The sequence below is a fragment of the Microcaecilia unicolor genome, chromosome 10 (assembly GCF_901765095.1).
Source record: "Microcaecilia unicolor chromosome 10, aMicUni1.1, whole genome shotgun sequence".
Taxonomy (NCBI): domain Eukaryota; kingdom Metazoa; phylum Chordata; class Amphibia; order Gymnophiona; family Siphonopidae; genus Microcaecilia; species Microcaecilia unicolor.
The window spans coordinates 215,307,205-215,326,087 of record NC_044040.1 but is presented as its reverse complement, the minus strand read 5'-3'; the positions used below and the strand labels follow the sequence as shown (position 1 = coordinate 215,326,087).

Below are 18,883 nucleotides of genomic sequence, written 5' to 3'. Positions count from 1 at the left end.
CTCTCAAAAAAAAGTGACTAAAATCTCCAGATAAAAAAAAGAGGTTTTAATGAATTCTGTTAAAGCAAATTGGTTGCCGGTTCAGACTAGAGTCTCCTTTAAAGCCTGTACAACTATTTTTAAGATATTGCACGAAATAGCACCACAATACATGCTGCCCTTGATAGTTTTTCCTAATCTTAGTAATGTAAGGCGGCTGAGACACTTTGGTGTTACATCTACCGTCCTCCAGGGCTGCCGAGAGACTAAGCCGGGCCCAGGGCAAGGCCGGCCGCCTCTACCACTGTCGCCTCCCTCTCAGGCCGCCGGCACCACAGTCCCAAGTCTCCACCCGCCCAACCCCCAGCCCCGTCGACAGCCCCCTCCGTCTGCCACCGGGCCCCCCGCATTCAGATCGGCAGCGCCTCACCTCCATGTGAAAGCGGAAGATCACCCCCCTTCGGGATTTCCCTCACTGTGTCCCGCCCTCGTCTGATGTAACTTCCTGTTTCCGCGAGGGCGGGACACAGGGAGGACCCAAAGGGAGGCGATCTGTCGCTTTCACACAGAGGTGAGGCGCCGCCGATTTGAATGCAGGGGGCCCGGTGGCGGATGGAGGGGGGCTGTCGACGGAGCTGAGGGCAGGCAGGTGAGACCGGGGACTGCAGCACCGGCGGCCTGGGAGCAGGAGAAGGAGAGAGACCCTGGCGCCGGGCCCCCCTTGGAGGTCCGGGCCTGGGGAATTTTGTCCTCCCTGCCCCCTCCTCTCGGTGGCCCTGCCCTCCTCTGAAGTCATGAGTCCGTAAGCAATCTGAAAAAGTTAAGTTTGAACTTCTGTAACTATTTTAATTTTTCATGTAAAAGGATGGGTTTTGGACTGTTGTATTACAAATTCTAATCTAATCTAAAATAAATACTTCTATACCGCAAACACCTTATACATTTCTATGTGGTTTACATAGAAGAGAAACCAGGCATACCTTGTACAGTACAATTCAGAATATCTAGTTACACAATTAAAATGGAGTGGCCTAGTGGTTAGGGTGGTGGACTTTGGTCCTGAGGAACTGAGTTTGATTCCCACTTCAGGCACAGGCAAATCCTTGTGACTCTGAGCAACTCACTTAACCCTCCATTGCCCCATGTAAGCCGCATTGAGCCTGCCATGAGTGGGAAAGTGCAGGGTACAAATGTAACAAAAATAAAATAGATACTATTGGAGATTCTACATGGAATGTTGCTACTATTGGACATTCTACATGGAATGTTGCTATTCCACTAGCAACATTCCATTTAGAAGCCTGCGTGGCCACGTTGGTGATCTGCAAGGGCCGACTTCTACATGGAATGTTGCTAGTGGAATAGCAACATTCCATGTAGAATCTCAAATAGTAGCAACAGTGGAGGAGTGGCCTAGTGGTTAGGGTGGTGGACTTTGGTCTTGGGGAACTGAGTTCGATTCCCACTTCAGGCACAGGCAGCTCCTTGTGACTCTGGGCAAGTCACTTAACCCTCCATTGCCCCATGTAAGCCGCATTGAGCCTGCCATGAGTGGGAAAGCGCAGGGTACAAATGTAATAAAAAGTAAATAGATACTATTGGAGATTCTACATGGAATGTTGCTACTATTGGACATTCTACATGGAATGTTGCTATTCCACTAGCAACATTCCATTTAGAAGCCTGCGTGGCCACGTTGGTGATCTGCAAGGGCCGACTTCTACATGGAATGTTGCTAGTGGAATAGCAACATTCCATGTAGAATCTCAAATAGTAGCAACAGTGGAGGAGTGGCCTAGTGGTTAGGGTGGTGGACTTTGGTCTTGGGGAACTGAGTTCGATTCCCACTTCAGGCACAGGCAGCTCCTTGTGACTCTGGGCAAGTCACTTAACCCTCCATTGCCCCATGTAAGCCGCATTGAGCCTGCCATGAGTGGGAAAGCGCGGGGTACAAATGTAACAAAAAAAAAAATGTAAACTAAATCATAATCCTTACTATAAAAACTTCTCAAACAGCCATGTTTTCAATGATTTCTGAAATAAAATAAGGCTATTAGAATATGCAATCATGAAAGGAAGCTCATTCCATAATTCAGTACCCGAAAAGGAGAAATGAAAAGCTGGGAGGTTGCCACCTGAGTCCTTGGAAATGTTGCTTGCAACCAAAGCCGTGGTTGAGCATTTGTGAATTTTGAAGGGGCAGCTGGAGATAAGCTGGGAGCAATAGTCAATGAGACGTTACTATTGGATATGATGTGATGAACATTGCAACATCAAGATTTTTAGTGTTTTAGTGGACAAGAGAGTCAGCAGCTAACAGCACTGGGCTAAGTGTTCACTTCAGATATTGTGGTGCACTATGACAGCAAAAGAGAAATGATTATAATCACTCTTAAATGTCTTTTACTGGAGACACTATGTGAGTGATTTATTATTTCAAGCGAGTGCTTTAGTATTGGTCCATAGGGTTATTGCAGGTGTTAAGAGTCCAGTATACAAGGAACTATTTGTTTATTGGTTTTCGTTATAAGCGGTGTCATAAATAAGTCCTCTGGCTTTTCCTACAGACTTCTCTGACAAGTTCCTCTCTCTGGATAGGCGTCTTCCTTGGAGTATCCATGACCTTCGCTCTGTGGCCCATTGGGATCCTTTATCAGGAAGCAAGAGTACATTTAGCAGAGCAAAACATAAAAACCAAATTTTCTGCTTTCCAGGTAATGTTGTTTATGGTGGTAATGGATAGATGTTTTTTTGCAAAATGTTACTGGTGAATGTCAAGCTAAGATAACCAGTATTGTATATTAGGCTTTGCGTTATTTATCAGCACAATAGTCTGAACTGGTTAAATTAGGCAAGATAGAAAGAAGTAAGACTAAAGAAATATGATCATTTTTTTCTCTCTAGAAATATATTTATCTGGTTAACCTAGGTGGCAAGTGGTTTATTAAAAGTTGACCACAATGTACATTCAACAGTATCAAGTGTACAAATAGTTGGACTTAGGGGCGTAGCTAGACTTCGGTGGGAGGGGGGTCCACAGCCTAAGGTGAGAGGGCACATTTTAGCCCCCCCGGCGCCCCTCCCCCGTCCCTTTCGACCTCCCCCTCCCGCCACCGACAACCCTCCCCTGCCACCGCCAGGTACCTTTGCTGAATAGCTATAAGAACATGTCACTTCTGGTTCCCACCTACACAGCAACAGGGGGTGGGTCTCGGTGGCAATGTGCAGCGTGCCTGAGCATGAGGCTCCACAGTGAGATCGCTGTTTACCCGGCTAACAGACATCATTGCGGTAGAATCATGGTACAGCTGAGAGGAAGGTTTGAGTGGAGGTGGCTGACCACAGGGAGGTGGCGAGAGGTGAAGATCATGGTGGACCATCTGTAGGATTGGGGAAAGGAATGAAGGAAAGATCATACTGGACCACGTAGGAGGGGAAGGAAGGAGTGGCCAGTATTCAGACTAGTGCCAGACTAACTCAGTGCATAAAGTTAGGACAGCCTTTTGATGTCCTAACTTTATGAGCTTACTTAGCTGGTGAGCAGACTATCATCCAAACTCCGCCCATAACCTAACCAGTTAGGGAATGGCTGGTAAGCAGTGCTATATAACCAGGCAGGACAGCAAGCCTCTGAATATCTACTCCTAAGAGTTGAACTGGGCATGGGATAAACATAAAATAATCCTCAGTTGCTGAAAGTGGATAGAGAAAACATGACCTAGCAACTGATTCAACAGGTTAAGAGGGTATTGGGGGAAACACAGCCTAAGTTACTAAAGGCAGGGAAAGTAGAAAGAACAGAGGTTAAATGAAAGCTTAGTAATCTCTGTGGTGACACCAGCATTCATGTGGTTGATAGTAGGCTGCAGGTTCTGTAATGAACAAAGTCTTTCCATAAATACAGGCATTCAGAAGGCTACATGAGGGACCTGGGAAGCTCGATTTACATCACCTTGGGATGTAGCTGTCTAGTAGGCTGTGAGTTCTGTAATTAACTAAAGGTCCTACTGAAAGGTTCATCCAGAAGACTTAAGAGGTCAAGTGTTGCTGGCTATTTAGATCATTACAGGGCCAATACGCTGTTGCAAAGGTGGGGGTGTCAGAGCAACAGTTGGTCAGTGCACCACAATCCCTTGAGCCGGCACCGTTACTATGTCTGCAGAATAGCCAATAAATCTGCAAAGGATATAATGCAGAACATTGCCCAACTCTGTATTAAATACAACAGTGCAGCCGTGGTCTGCTGCACTGGAAGAGCCTGAATGGGACAAGGTCTCCCACAGCTTCTGCAGATGGAGAGAACTTCCTGTGCTCATCTGTGTTCTGTAACCTTGTATTGCAAACAGAAAATTATTTGCTGCTTTTTGTTGGTGTCCTAGATTCTCCTGATCCTGACCGCACTTCAGCACTCCATCTTCTCGATCCTAGCAGGCAACAGCCAAATCGCCTGCGACGGTCTACATTCTTCCAAAGCAAGATCTCAGTGTAAGCCCAGACCTACATCTAACTCTGCTAACTTTCTTACGCTTTTGCTTTTTACAGTACAGGGCAGGTACCAAGCGGTTTATCTGTAAAGCTGCTAAGTCACAGCCTAGTGCAAGGTGCATCAGCTGCGTTCCTCCTGCCTCAGCTTTGGTATTTGCTCCTAAGAAATCTTTTTAACAAGTTTATTTCCCTGTTTGCTCAAGTGATGCACAACCAGTTGCTGATCGTGGAGACCTTCCTTCTGGCCATTGTTGTAAGGACGAGATACAGAAAGCGGGATGAGAAGGCAGGTTATGGTGGGCTGCCTGTTGTCACATTAGATGAAGACGCCGATGGAATAAAAGTGTAAGGAAAAAAAGGACCCGTTCTGTCACAACAATCATTTAAAGAAAGAATAAAGAAAGTCAAAGAAATCCTACAGGATGAAAAAAAAAAAGTTAATCCTGAAATTCTCAGCCAAAATGTATTCATTTGGAGCACTAAAAATGATAAAGAATATTTTCTTCTGCTTATTTCTGTGCAGTATTTTGTCAGCTGTTTGGCACACTGCATGTCTATACACTTTCTAAGTAGGTCTCTTCTCAAACACAAATAGCCTCTTTCTATGCAGCTGACACTGTAACCTTTTTTTCTAAAAATCAATAAAAGCATCACTTGAAATCTAATGGGTGGGAGGACACCACCCAAATACCTTGCAATGCCTGTACATCTGCTCTGAAGTTAAGAAAAAGCTTCAGTTCAGCACAGAGGAAAGGGGCCAACTGAAGTGTTCCAAGAAACATTTCTGCAGCCAGAGCTCTGATGGATATGGTTTCAGAGTTGTGGGTGAAGTTAGCTGGACGTAAAGGTTACAGAAACACAAACCCAGAGCAACAACTGCCCTTTTATGTGCACAGCCAACGGCAAGGGGAAACATGGTTTCTCCACCCTGCTTAGATAGCTGGAGCTCATATCCGTTGTTCAGCTTCAAGAAGCCAAACACAATCCCTCTGTCCTCTATGTGCACATATTTCCATCAGACTCAATTGCAAACCAAAAAGTATGCAAGGTTTGGGGTTTGATGCTGTTGGTACCACTGCTGTCTATCTTTTCACTCCACAGATTGTACCTTACCACTGATCATGGTGGACAGCTCCATTAGCCAGTCAGTACTAAGGGAGTTAGATTATTGGAGCAATTAACTACTAACGTTCCACCAAATTTTAATGGAATGAAATTCAGACACAACTGATGCTAGGTTCAAATCGAATGCATCTACAGCACCCTTCTCATGTACATAGAGGTCCCCAACTTCAAGAAAGGCGGCTGGTATCTAAGACCATTCTGGATGAAAGTGACAGGAGGGAATAGCGTCTGTTTTTCCCCATATATATATATATCTGATTTCTGTGGTCTCCCATCACCATGACAAATGAGATTTGGTTGGTGCGGATTCATAAGAATAGTTTTGTCAGTAATGGTCCCAGTGTTATGGAACTGCCAGGGGGGCTGGGGAAAGATGGATTATTTAACTGTTTAGGCGAGGGGCAATGACTTGGCTTTGTCAATAAGTTTTTGGAGCTTGCTGAGCCAAGCAGGATGGGTTGATGTTAATAGGCAGATTGAGAGGAGGGAATTTTGAGGATAAGTTGGGTGGGTATCGAGATCTGTTTTACCAAGTCTATGGTAGGGTTTTAATTAGAATTGGGATTTAAGTGGACTTATGGTAGGGGGGTTAAGTGGATATTGGAGTTTGTTCAATTGGGTTTATGGTAGGGGTTGGGTGAATATGGATAGAAATGTGGTGGCTGGGAGTGAGTTTTGGTGCTCATTTTCAAAGCATATAAACTTACAAAGTTCTATTGTAACCTATGTAACTTTGAAAATGAGCCCCATAGTAACCTATGTAATTTTTTAGGTCTGTGCGCTTTGAAAATGAGCCTCTTCTGTATTTCTGTTTTATTGTAAAATCACCTTGGATTGTCATAGATAAGGTAATATTTGTTTATATAGATAATAAATATACCAAGCCAGTGCAGCAGGAAGCTATGGGCTTCCCTATAGAAATTCCTATACAATTAAAGGGCCCTTTTATTAAAGCTTAGTGGGCATTAAATGGCGTGCAGCCTATTTTATACCTATGGGCCACAAGGCACTTAGTGCACATGCTAAGCTTTAGTAAGATGTCCCTTAGCCTAGTGGTTAGTGCAGTGAACATTGATCCTGGGGAATCGGGTTTGAGTCAGCTCCTTGTGACTCTGGGCAAGTTACTTAACTCTCCATTGCCCCAGGTACAAATAAGTACCTGTATATACCATGTAAACAGTCTTGAACGTATTTGCAAAACCCACAGAAAGGCGGTATATTAAGTCCCATTTCCCTATTTGAGACTGTACGTGGAATGTTGCTAGTGGAGTAGCCTAGGGGTTAGTGCAGCAGACTTTGATAAGTCCCACTGCAGCGCCTTGTGAGTCTGGGCAAATCACTTAACCCTCCATTGCCCCAGGTACAAATAAGTACCTATATACACTATGTAAACTGTTTGAATGTAGTTGCAAAAAAAAAAAAAAAAATCAAGGCCGTACATCAAATCCCTTTCCCCTTCTTTCAAGTAAGACTTATTTACCACTTTTTTCTACAGCAAGAATAATGCAGACATAGGCAAAACATTATTAAAGCCGAAGAACTATTCTAACTATTCCATAGCAGGGCAGTCTATACTTATAATGGCAACAGAATACACATTATTTTTATTTTTGTTACATTTGTACCCCGCGCTTTCCAACTCATGGCAGGCTCAATGCGGCAATGGAGGGTTAAGTGACTTGCCCAGAGTCACAAGGAGCTGCCTGTGCCTGAAGTGGGAATCAAACTCAGTTCCCCAGGACCAAAGTCCACCATCCTAACCACTAGGCCACTCCTCCACTGTTGCTACTATTTGAGATTCTACATGGAATGTTGCTATTCCACTAGCAACATTCCATGTAGAAGTCGGCCCTTGCAGATCACCAATGTGGCCGCGCAGGCTTCTGCTTCTGTGAGGTACGTGCAGGATGTCAGACTCACAGAAACAGAAGCCTGCGCAACCTTCTACATGGAATGTTGCTAGTGGAATAGCAACATTCCATGTAGAATCTCCAATAGTAGCAACATTCCATGTAGAATCTCCAATAGTAGCAACAGAATCTCCAATAGTAGCAACATTCCATGTAGAATCTCCAATAGTATCTATTTTATTTTTGTTACATTTGTACCCCGCTCTTTCCAACTCATGGCAGGCTCAATGCGGCTTACATGGGGCAATGGAGGGTTAAGTGATTTGCCCAGAGTCACAAGGAACTGCCTGTGCCTGAAGTGGGAATCGAACTCAGTTAATACTGTGAGCTATGACTCAGCTACTCTGTGCCTTCTAAAATGTAGAACTAGGAGAATTCAATCACTTTGCACATGCAGTCCAATGTGTTTCATGTAAATTAGTGCAAGCTTCATTCACTATACTGGTATGAAGTTAATTACAGGCATTCATAAGTGTAATTATCAGAGATTTTACTATCCTGTGTGCTTAGTGGTTGAACACGGTGGTCTTCTATCCTCTGCCTGAGTAGAAGGCACCTTGAGGTTCTCGTCCTTCATCTTCGTCACTTTTTTCTACTTGGGGTGAATCCTCGACCCTGCATTGTTAGGTGGGAGCTGGATACATGCAGAATAGTATACTCAAGTATGAATTTCAATAATTCTCTGCACCAAGGTAATAGCAATTTAAAACAAAACTACAGGGGTTAATATTCAAAGCAATTTAAATGGCCAGGAGAGGCCCATGGCGGTTTAAAGCGCTTGTGCAGGACTGTTCAGCAGTAAATTAACTGAAGAGTGCTGCTGAATATCTCCCCAACTGCTAATGCCGAAACCGGCTAGTTTGTGGGAAATCCGGGGGCGCAGTATGAGAACAGCAGAAACAAAACGGTTCTTTTACAAAGGTGTGCTATTTTTAGCTCATGCTAAATGCTGAGACACCCATTATATTTCTATGGGCATCTTGGTATTTAGCGCCAGCTATTTCTAGTGTGAGCTAAAAACACTAGTGCACTTTAGTAAAAGACCCCCCCCCCCCCCCCACTCCCGCTTTATCCAGTTAGCAGCAAATTTCAATGCACTGACTGGGCAACAGCAAAGGCGTAGCTACGTGGGGTCACAGGGGCGTGGGCCCCCACAGATTAAGCCCTGGCCCCCTCTACAATTGACCCCCCCCCCCGCATCAGGTACCTTGTTTGCTGGCGGGGGTCCCCAACCCCCACCAGCCGGAGTCTTCAGCACCGGTCGACTCCGGCGCCTTCGTTGTGTGATAATCTGTTTCTGACGCCTTACGTCCTGCACAGGGCTACATACAGGACGTGCACGGTGCAAGACGTAAGGAGTTCGAAACAGATCACCACACAGCGAAGGCACCAGAGTCGACTGGCGCTGAAGAAGACTCTTCGGCTGGTGGAGGTTGGGGACCCCCGCCAGCAAACAAGGTACCTGGCGGCGACGGGGGAGGGTTTTTGCAGTGGCAGCGGGGTGTCCAAAGTGGCGGGGGGGGGGGGGGGGGGGGGAGGTGGCTAAACAGTGCCCCCCCCCCCCAGCTCAGGCTCTGCTTCGTATATTCACTCCATTACTTGCTGGACTAATTTTCCACCAAGCAGAGTGCGCCTTTGGTCAAGGAGTACTAAGTAATCTATCCATAGAAACTGTTCAACTCTCAAAACATATGTGAGCGGGTTGTTCCTTAACAGTGGCACAATTAATTCAGACTCAATCCCTCTTTTCAAAGCAGAAAGGAAAAATGACTGATCAGTAACAGTTTCCCAGTGGACTCCAGGATTAATCAGGCACACAGTAAAAAAAAAAAAGGGAGGGGGCAGAACTCCAGTCAGCTATTTTAATTCTGGGGGGGGGGGGGGGGGGGGGGGGGGAGGCTTTTTGGATCATGACCAGGATTTTTGTGTTTTTTTTTTCATTTATTATTTAACAAAATCTTAAAATCTCCCAAGTAAACCCAGCCAGTGGTGCTCAGTGGCTGAAGTTGTTGGTGAATTCTCCACTATGTCTCAGTTATTTCTAGTGCCTCTCCCCTCCCTCCCCCCCCCCCCCCCCAGTATAGAACATGTCACATTACTACATGCCTGACAATAAAGGATAAGCCATGGGAAATAAAGCAGCTGAAGAATTTGAGAAGTTCAAAATAACCCGTGAAAAGCAGAAATCTGAGCAGACCAGACGACCTTCAAGATATGACCTAATCATACAAAGAACTGAAGCCCTACACCCCTTGTGAATATACACGCAGACTCAGGAGCCAACATTAGGATATCATTTATTCAAGTCAGATATCAATTCTTGATTAAAAATAGCAAACCGTGATGGCATCCAAATAAAAGCATGTGAGGAAGTCAATCCATGCGGCTTAACATTTATTCAGAGCCCTACTTGAATCTTAAAAAGGAAAGATCACAAATATATTCCAGAGGAACAGTGAAAAAATCAGTAAGGACTGCTTTGGGGGCTTGCGTGATCTTGCACTTGGCTACGTGTGATCTTATTGCTTGGACATTTATGCTATGGCTTTGCAGGCACACAGAAAAAGGTGCAAGAGACAGAACAAGTCGCTTGTAATTGAGAAAACACAAATACATGGTGAAGGTCGGAAGCTGTCCCTTGACGGGACTCACATTTCCTAACACTGAGCCTCAGAAAACCCACAACTTCCACACAACTAAACAAACCGTTACCTCTCAGAGTTCTCTGACTGAAGGGGGGTGGGGGGGGGGGGGGTCCACAAACTTGCCTCTAGTGTCTCCATGATCAAGGGACTTGGAAGTTGTGGAGGGGTTACACAATGAGCTCATAAATCATACCAGAGTGAGTCTTACTCACTACACCCAGACTGACAAACAGTAGGGTCAAACCTTCAAGACAAGCAGCACCAAAACTCACACTGTTGCACAAACCCAAAATACCAGCCAGGTGCTGACGTTTAAGAGAAGCAGCTTTCTTAGAATCACACGCGCTAATACAGCCACTATGATGAATCCATCTATTCCCAAGGGGCAAGGGCTCATTTGCGACAATGCTCTATACACTCACGCTTCCAGAGTAAATAAGTGATTCTCCTTAAAATATTCCTTAAAACTTCTCAACAAAACTGAAACTAATTACTATAGTAAACCTGTGCACCAGAATATTAAAGTTATGGAAATACTTAATGGTTTAATTGGAAGGACTGTTAAAAAACATTTTACATTCCAATCAAGAATATCAATGTTTTGTGACCCACTTAAAAATCTATACCTTGCCTAATCTCATAGAAACCCCCTCACACCAGAGCTCCACAGGGAGCTGGCTGAAGTCAAGTACCACAGGTGGCACCAACAAGGGTGGTTGTGGTACGGAAACCGAGCTGTCACACTGCCCAGTCACAGGGGCGAGACTGTTTGGCCAGTCACAGACTGGAACTTACAGTCCCCAGTTCTACCCACTGGAAATTGGTACAGCAGATTCCAAAAATGCATCAGAACAGAGTTGTCAGAAAACAGTCTAAATCTTCCTCCTGCAACTGGGTACCCTGGAAAATCTGCTTTCCTCCACTAGACACAACTGACCAACTTGTCAGCACCAACTGTAAGCTGTGCTCAGCTAACCGCCTACAAACCACGGCACACCCGTAATCGTTGCTAAAACCCTGCGTGGTAGCAGAACATGGTTTACCAGAACTGCGTTAATTAGTGAAGTTATCAGCCACCTATCACCACATTACAACAAAAGAATGCAATGAAGTGGCCGCACAAATTATTTAATTTGTAGAAAGACAAACTGACGACAACCGACGAGGACAAGACACAGGAAGAATGTGCACATATCCCAAATTCCTTACACAGAGAACATGTGTTCAGACAATATCACCTACGTTAGTATTAGTGTATTAGTTACTTCAGTGAGCAGAGCACAGCAGAGCTGTAGGTGGGGCTGTGATTAAGTAGTGAACTGTGTAAACAACCTTTGAAAATTAAGGCACATAAAAATAAAAGCCCATTTTCCTGTTAAACTGGTGCTAAAGAGCACGAATTGAATATTGCTAAGCAAAACCAGCTGATCTTCCTATGGTATACAGGTGAGGCAAGAATTTGTGCATCCCACTGAAAAGTGTACAGACCAGGAATGCACAGAAGTGCAGACGCTACACGGATACGTCCAAGTCTGATCATTAAAGAAATACATTTGCACACAGAGTACATGACCAGACAAAGAGGAAACAGAAGGATGGTGGTGGTGAAAAGGAAGAGTAAACCCCATCGAAGTGTAGTTGGGTTTCCAGATGGACAGGGAACGGCTTGCAAGTCCTGTAGCGGCAGTAGGACTGCCCTGCATTCACTGATTAATCTCAGACACGTCTTCATTGGCAAAGGACTCCCACGGACTGCCGCTTTCTGACTGTACACACAGACATATCTGGGTTGACGTTACTGTACTGCATGTCCCATGAGCTTCAGAGGTAAGATCAGGTGCAGAGGTCTCTGGGCTGGATGGTGTATTACTTACGGATGAAAGTTATAATCCAGCGGCCAGCCCAGCTTCTTTACCGATTCGGTGGGCACTAATTTATCCTTGCTACGCTTTCCTGCAGTTTAAAGGACACTGCTCATCCCTACCCGAGATCTAACCCTCACACAGAGGGAGAACACTGTTGCACACAAGTAGTGTTGAGGGATGTGGGAGGTGTGAAGGAAACCCAACCTGGGTATTTCTGCATTTGTCCAATAAAATTCTTCAGGATTCAGGAAGTCTTGTCTAAAAGTTCTGCCAGTTAAAAAAAAAAAAAAAATCTCGAATGCTGCTTCATTACAAGGCATCCGTGTCCCTCCGCCTCACATATTTTTCATTAAAAATAAAAATGTAGATTTCTCCAAAGAACATAAGGTAATCACCTGAATGTAAACAGTAAAAGAAAAAGGTTCTTATGCAAGGAAAACAGGCGGGCTCTGCCAGTAGCTTTCTTTCGGTCCCCACTCATTTCTCCAAGGTCTTGCTTTAGTTCGTGTAGGTTTTCACCTGCCCACTGCTGCCACTCTGTCCCACGCTCACAGCTCCGCTTGCAACTTAGCCTCAGGAGTTAAGAAAAAAGCAGCAGACTAACGGCTGTGTTAATCCTCTTCATCCTCACTGATGTCATAGGCTGTTATATCAGACTGTGAGTGGTGGGCTGGAGAAGTAGAAGGGGAGCCCTTGCCAGAAAAGGGCCAGCGAAATGATGTGGGGGAGGGGGAGCGTTCATGGGCAGGGCTGCTGCTTGGGCTCTGCTTTGGACTAATGGCTTGAAGCATTCGTCCTTTGCCTTCCTTCAGCATGTGTTTCTACATAGGAAAGAGAAAAGAAAGGTAAATATTAAATACTGCTCAGAGTTCACTGAAAGTTAAAATGTGTCAGCATTTGATTTATTTAGACTTTGCTCACACTTTTTTCAGTAGTAGCTCAAGGTGAGTTACATTCAGGTACTCTGGATATTTCTCTGTCCCAGGAGGGCTCACAATCAAAGTTTGTACCTGAGGCAATGGAGGGTTAAGTGATTTGCCCAAGATCACAAGGAGCAGCAGTGGGATTTGAACCGGCCACCTCTGGATTGCAAAACTGGTGCTCTAACCACTAGGCCACTCCTCCGCTTGTTACTCTTTAGGGTTCTACATGGAATGTTGCTACTGTTTGAGATTCTGCATGGAATCTTGTCACTCTTTAGGATTCCAGAATCTTGCTACTCTTTGGGGTTCTACATGGAATGTTGCTACTCTTGGAGATTCTGCACGGAATCTTGTCACTCTTTAGGATTCCAGAATCTTGCTATTCTTTGGGGTTCTACATGGAATGTTGCTACTGTTTGAGATTCTGCATGGAATCTTGTCACTGTTTAGGATTCCAGGATCTTGCTATTCTTTGGGGTTCTACATGGAATGTCACTACTCTTTGAGATTCTGCGTGGAATCTTGTTATTCTTTAGAATTCTAGAATCTTTATTTATTTAGATTTTTTCTCACACCTTTTTCAGTAGTAGCTCAAGGTGAGTTACATTCAGGTACTCTGGATATTTCTCCGTCCCAGGAGGGCTCACAATCTAAGTTTGTACCTGAGGCAATGGAGGGTTAAGTGACTTGCCCAAGATCACAAGGAGCAGCGGTGGGATTGGAACCGGCCACCTGTGGATTGCAAGACCGGTGCTCTAACCACTAGGCCACTCCTCCACTCCATTACCCCTATTATCCCCCTTTCTGTCTTTCATGTTAATGCACTTTGAGGAGCCCCTAAATAAAATCTTACATATTTTGTTCTCTATCACCCTCATATACCGAGGGTTGAAGATGTCACCATTTCTAGCACTATTTGGTCCATCCCTAAATTTACTTCAAAGCTATACATGCTTCAGGTTTCCCCAGTCCAAGGAGCAGGAATTGAACCTGGAATGAGATTTAATTCTTTACTGCTGGAAGAGCAGCCAGCTACACTTGAGACCACGAAGGTGACCCCCCACAACAGGCTTACCTGCCCCCAGACTTGTGGAGAACTTTCATCCAGCCCTGCACTGGGCTCCCTTTTACTTCTTCCCCTGATGGTAAAGCCAGTCTCTCTCTCCTCCTCACTCTTTCTAACCTTGCCCATGTAACAACAAAACCTGTATAAACAGCCACAAAGAGCCAGTTTCTACACACACAGAGTAAGTGTTGGAAGATTTAAAGGCTCTCAGTCTAGACATGCTGTAGCTGTGTACTGCAGGCTACTCTCGTGGCACACTGTGGCAGTGATATTTTAAAATTGGCTACGAAACAAGCCGATGGCGCGTATGGCTACTTTAGCAGATGACCAAAGGCATCTCCCCCTATGCCACCTTTCCTGCCTACACCAGGACACCACTGCACGCAAACTATCTTCCACGCCAGGCATTATGTGGCACTTCAAAATCCATTTGGAAACACAGCCATTTTCGTGCATTTATGCAGGCTGTGCCCTGCAATAATATTTTCTTCCTAGGAAGCACAGGCAGGCAACCAGTAGTGAAATCAAAGTTCATGCCAAAAGCAGTGACATACTGCCTTTCATTGCGTACATTTAATAGCCCCAAACAAGACAAGGCACTACCAGTGAAATAAAGCCTCTATGTTAGCTGCTGCAGCCTGATGTACTTTGGACCTACCAGAGCTCCTTCAGGCCCAAACATCTCCAGAAAGTTGCCAATGAACTCCCGGGACTTCTCTTCCCATTTCTGGATCAGGTCAATGCTTTTCTCCTCCACCTTCTGGACAAACTCCTTGGACTTCTCCTCCACATCCTTCACCTTTTTCTTGACCTTGTCCACACGTTCCTGCAGATTGTACTTCTTCTCCTGAAACAAGACCACAGCAATAAAAAGCTAAACATGTCGTATCCTACACAAAAAAGGTGAACATTTTTGAATATGTAACATAGTAACATAGTAGATGACGGCAGAAAAAGACCTGCACGGTCCATCCAGTCTGCCCAACAAGATAACTCATATTTGCTACTTTTTGTGTATACCCTACTTTGATTTGTACCTGTCCTCTTCAGGGCACAGACCGTATAAGTCTGCCCAGCACTATCCCCACCTCCCAACCACCAGCTCCTCCTCCCACCACCGGCTCTGGCACAGACCGTATAAGTCTGCCCAGCACTATCCCCGCCTCCCAACCACCAGTCCTGCCTCCCACCACCAGCTCGGGCACAGACCGTATAAGTCTGCCCAGCACTATCCCCGCCTCCCAACCACCAGTCCTGCCTCCCACCACCAGCTCGGGCACAGACCGTATAAGTCTGCCCAGCACTATCCCCGCCTCCCAACCACCAGCTCCTCCTCCCACCACCGGCTCTGGCACAGACCGTATAAGTCTGCCCAGCACTATCCCCGCCTCCCAACCACCAGTCCTGCCTCCCACCACCAGCTCGGGCACAGACCGTATAAGTCTGCCCAGCACTATCCCCGCCTCCCAACCACCAGCTCCTCCTCCCACCACCGGCTCTGGCACAGACCGTATAAGTCTGCCCAGCACTATCCCCGCCTCCCAACCACCGGCTCTGGCACAGACCGTATGCCCAGCACTATCCTCACCTCCCAACCACCAGTCCCGCCTCCCACCACCGGCTCTGGCACAGACTGTATAAGTCTGCCCAGCACTATCCCCGCCTCCCAACCACCAGCTCCTCCTCCCACCACCGGTTCTGGCACAGACCGTATAAGTCTGCACAGCACTATCCACGCCTCCCAACCACCAGTCCCGCCTCCCACCACCAGCTCGGGCACAAACCGTATAAGTCTGCCCAGCACTATCCCCGCCTCCCAACCACCAGCCCCGCCTCCCGATCTTGACTAAGCTCCATTTGTATCTTAAGAAACAAATGGAAACTGGTCAATAGCTTGGATATGTAAGCACATGGACTCACATTTATAAAGCTGACATTCAACTCTTTGGCTGTGTAACCTCTCTGTAGGTTTCTTCTGGCATACACATCATAATCCCGCACAATCCTGGTGATAATATCTGATGTGGAGATCCCTTCTGTCCTCTGAGTGGGTGCAAACATGCCTAGAAATCCAGGAGAGAGCGTGAAGTACATAGATTCTTTGCAAGTTCTGATACCGAGATCAGAATTGTCCAGAGACAAGGATATTCATGGATGTTCAAGACCATCCAGGTCCCTTGGCTAGTGCAATTCTGATCTTACTCTAACTCGGCGGTTCTCAACCTTTTTTTCAGTCAGGACACACCTGACAGACAATGCTCACTCATACATAACCCTCACAGACCTTTAGTCTGATACAGTATGTCAGATCTTATGAATAAAATATAAAATATGCAATGCGTCTGCCCCTCCCCCCCAAAAAAAACACCTGAAAGATCATAACTAGCATATTTTCTCCATAAAAGTTATCAAAAAATATCTATAAATTGGTTTTCATTCTCTCATGCCATCTGAGTAATAGCAATATAAATCTCTCCACTACTGAATTTACACTGTTTCGATAGCATTTGGGTTTGTAGGTGGTATATAAATACTACTAGTACTACTACTACTACCATCATCCACACTGAAATACAAAATCTGAAAAAAATCCTAACATACCTACCATTTAAATCAGTGTTTCCCAAGTCCGGTCCTGGAGTACCCCTTGCCAGTCAGGTTTTCAGGATATCCACAATGAATATTTATCAACTTGATTTGCATATCTTTTATGCATATTCATTGTGGATATTCTGAAAACCTGACTGGCAAGGGGTACTCCAGGACCGGACTTGGGAAACACTGATTTAAATGGTAGGTATGTTAGGATTTTTTTCAGATTTTGTATTTCAGTGTGGATGATGGTAGTAGTAGTAGTACTAGTAGTATTTATATACCACCTACAAACCCAAATGCTATCGAAACAGTGTAAATTCAGTAGTGGAGAGATTTATATTGCTATTACTCAGATGGCATGAGAGAATGAAAACCAATTTATAGATATTTTTTGATAACTTTTATGGAGAAAATATGCTAGTTATGATCTTTCAGGTTTTTTTTTTTTTTTGGGGGGGGGGGCAGACGCATTGCATATTTAAACATGAACCCGACCTCTAAATAGGCAGCACTGCAATATTACATGGGGGGGGGGGGGGGGATCCTAGAACACCAATACACCTACTACCAGTAAAACTGAACAAGTGGGACTACTACAGAGTGCTACACAGTAACTATATGCAACAGAATACCACACCTCCATGACACACAAAAACAGAGACCCTCACCAAATACAGAAAGAACAAAAGAGTCCAAGAAGTCATCCCTCTCCCCCCTTCTGGTCCAACAAATTCCCTGTACCTCTCCCCTCCCCTGGTCCAGCAATTCCCTGTCCCTTCTCTCCACCTTTCCCCCTTATAGATCAGCAGTTCTGTGTCCCATTTTTCCGCTCTGTATCCTCTCCTCTCCTGCTGTATGAAGGGAAACTTGCCACAGAAGCAAAAACTCACAGTAACAACATTTTTCAGCTAAGAAGCAGGAAGACTGAGGGAATCCGTGGGACCGTGTGAAGAAACAGTGTTTTAAGTCTGTATTGGATATTTTCCTCTTAAATGTCTGAAGTGTATTTCTCCTGTTTGGCCAGTAGATGGTGCATGTTTATGCTTAAAGCTGTTACAGAGGACTGAATTCTCTTTCTTTCAATTTGCACACAGATATTAGGAAGTTCCTGTAGTGATGTAACCAGTTTTTATTTGAAACTTGACTGTTCTGGACTTTGGTTGGCCTGGAGTTTGAAATTACTCAGTAGATGCTGGCTGTTGCTTCAGTTTCAGCCTGGGAGAAGGAGAGGAAGATCTCTTTTGCTGAAGCTCTGTGAACAGATATATGCCCTGATCTCCCCAGGTGCTTTCTAGGAAGTATGCAATAGTTTAGTTAGTGTTTTGATTGATCCTTATTTCAGTTACCTGTTATTGCTTGCCAATTGCACTATTTTGTTCCACTATTCAATATTTTTTAAAGAGAATTGTTTGTTTGCCCTGTTTGTCTGGCCTGATAAAGAATCCTGGTGGTTTGTGCGTTGGGTTTGTGAGTGATTTCTGGGAACTGTGGGACCACTGGGAATGTGGCTCCAGCAACCTAGAAATCACTGTGGATAATTTGAGAGCGAGAGACTCGCACAGAGGCGATTGTGACCCAGTCGGTGGGAGGAGGGTGCTAGTGTAGAGCACGAGCGGCAGGTGCAGGCGGACCTAAGCTGTGCTGGGTTTAGACCCTCTAAGTGGCTGCAGGGTAACCCAGGCGGATGGCTAGGTATTTCATGACAGACCATTAGATCATGAAGGAGCAAAAGGGATTCTCAGGGAGAACAAGGCCACAGCAGAGAGACTACACTGGCTCCACAGCTGGGCCTGAAGCTTGTGCAACCACTCCGTCCCATGGGCAGTGTTGAACAGGAACCCCCCCCCCCCCCCCCCAAGGTATTCTAACTGCATAGATGGAACCAAGTGGCTCTTTGTCTTGTTCACTACCCAGCCTAGGCCCTCTAGGAGCTCGGTCACCAGGGAGGTGGATGCTCTGGATTCCTTTTTCAAATCAGACCTGATCAGCCAGCTGTCATAAGAACATAAGAGTAGCCAAACTGGGTCAGACCAATGGTCCATTCTAGCCCAGTATCCTATTTTCCAAACAGTGGCTAAGCCAGGTCACAACTGGCAGAAACCCAAAATACTACAAATCTCAGCTGTGCTGAGCTGCTGATTCCCGCAGGCAGTGCAGTGTCTATTAGCTGGCATGCCCAATCACGCGGTTGGTCTGACAAGGCTGGTGTGCTCCTGCCTGTGGCCCAGTACTCCCTAGGCCCCTGTGGTTGTCCTGGGCTCCCAAGGTGGCTTCTTTTTCACTCTCCCTC

At 45.5% G+C, this 18,883-nt stretch overlaps 2 protein-coding genes across 5 annotated transcripts in view; one reads left to right on the top strand and one right to left on the bottom strand.

The window, feature by feature from the left end:
• LOC115479253 (organic solute transporter subunit alpha-like) overlaps nucleotides 1–4,976 on the top strand; it is a 55,622-nt gene extending 50,646 nt beyond the window's left edge. For both annotated transcript variants that reach the window (XM_030217094.1, XM_030217095.1), the window contains exons 7-9: nucleotides 2,547–2,693; nucleotides 4,359–4,464; nucleotides 4,668–4,976. In XM_030217094.1, coding sequence (XP_030072954.1) covers nucleotides 2,547–2,693; nucleotides 4,359–4,464; nucleotides 4,668–4,813 — 399 coding nt within the window. In that variant the 3' untranslated portion in view covers nucleotides 4,814–4,976. The remainder of the gene's footprint in view (nucleotides 1–2,546; nucleotides 2,694–4,358; nucleotides 4,465–4,667) is intronic.
• Nucleotides 4,977–9,779: 4,803 nt separating this feature from the next.
• LOC115478491 (choline-phosphate cytidylyltransferase A) overlaps nucleotides 9,780–18,883 on the bottom strand; it is a 49,053-nt gene continuing 39,949 nt past the window's right edge. For all 3 annotated transcript variants that reach the window (XM_030215858.1, XM_030215859.1, XM_030215860.1), the window contains 3 exons: nucleotides 15,919–16,061; nucleotides 14,657–14,845; nucleotides 9,780–12,830 (listed from right to left, as the gene is read on the bottom strand). In XM_030215858.1, the coding sequence (XP_030071718.1) occupies nucleotides 12,621–12,830; nucleotides 14,657–14,845; nucleotides 15,919–16,061 (542 nt within the window). In that variant the 3' untranslated portion in view covers nucleotides 9,780–12,620. The remainder of the gene's footprint in view (nucleotides 12,831–14,656; nucleotides 14,846–15,918; nucleotides 16,062–18,883) is intronic.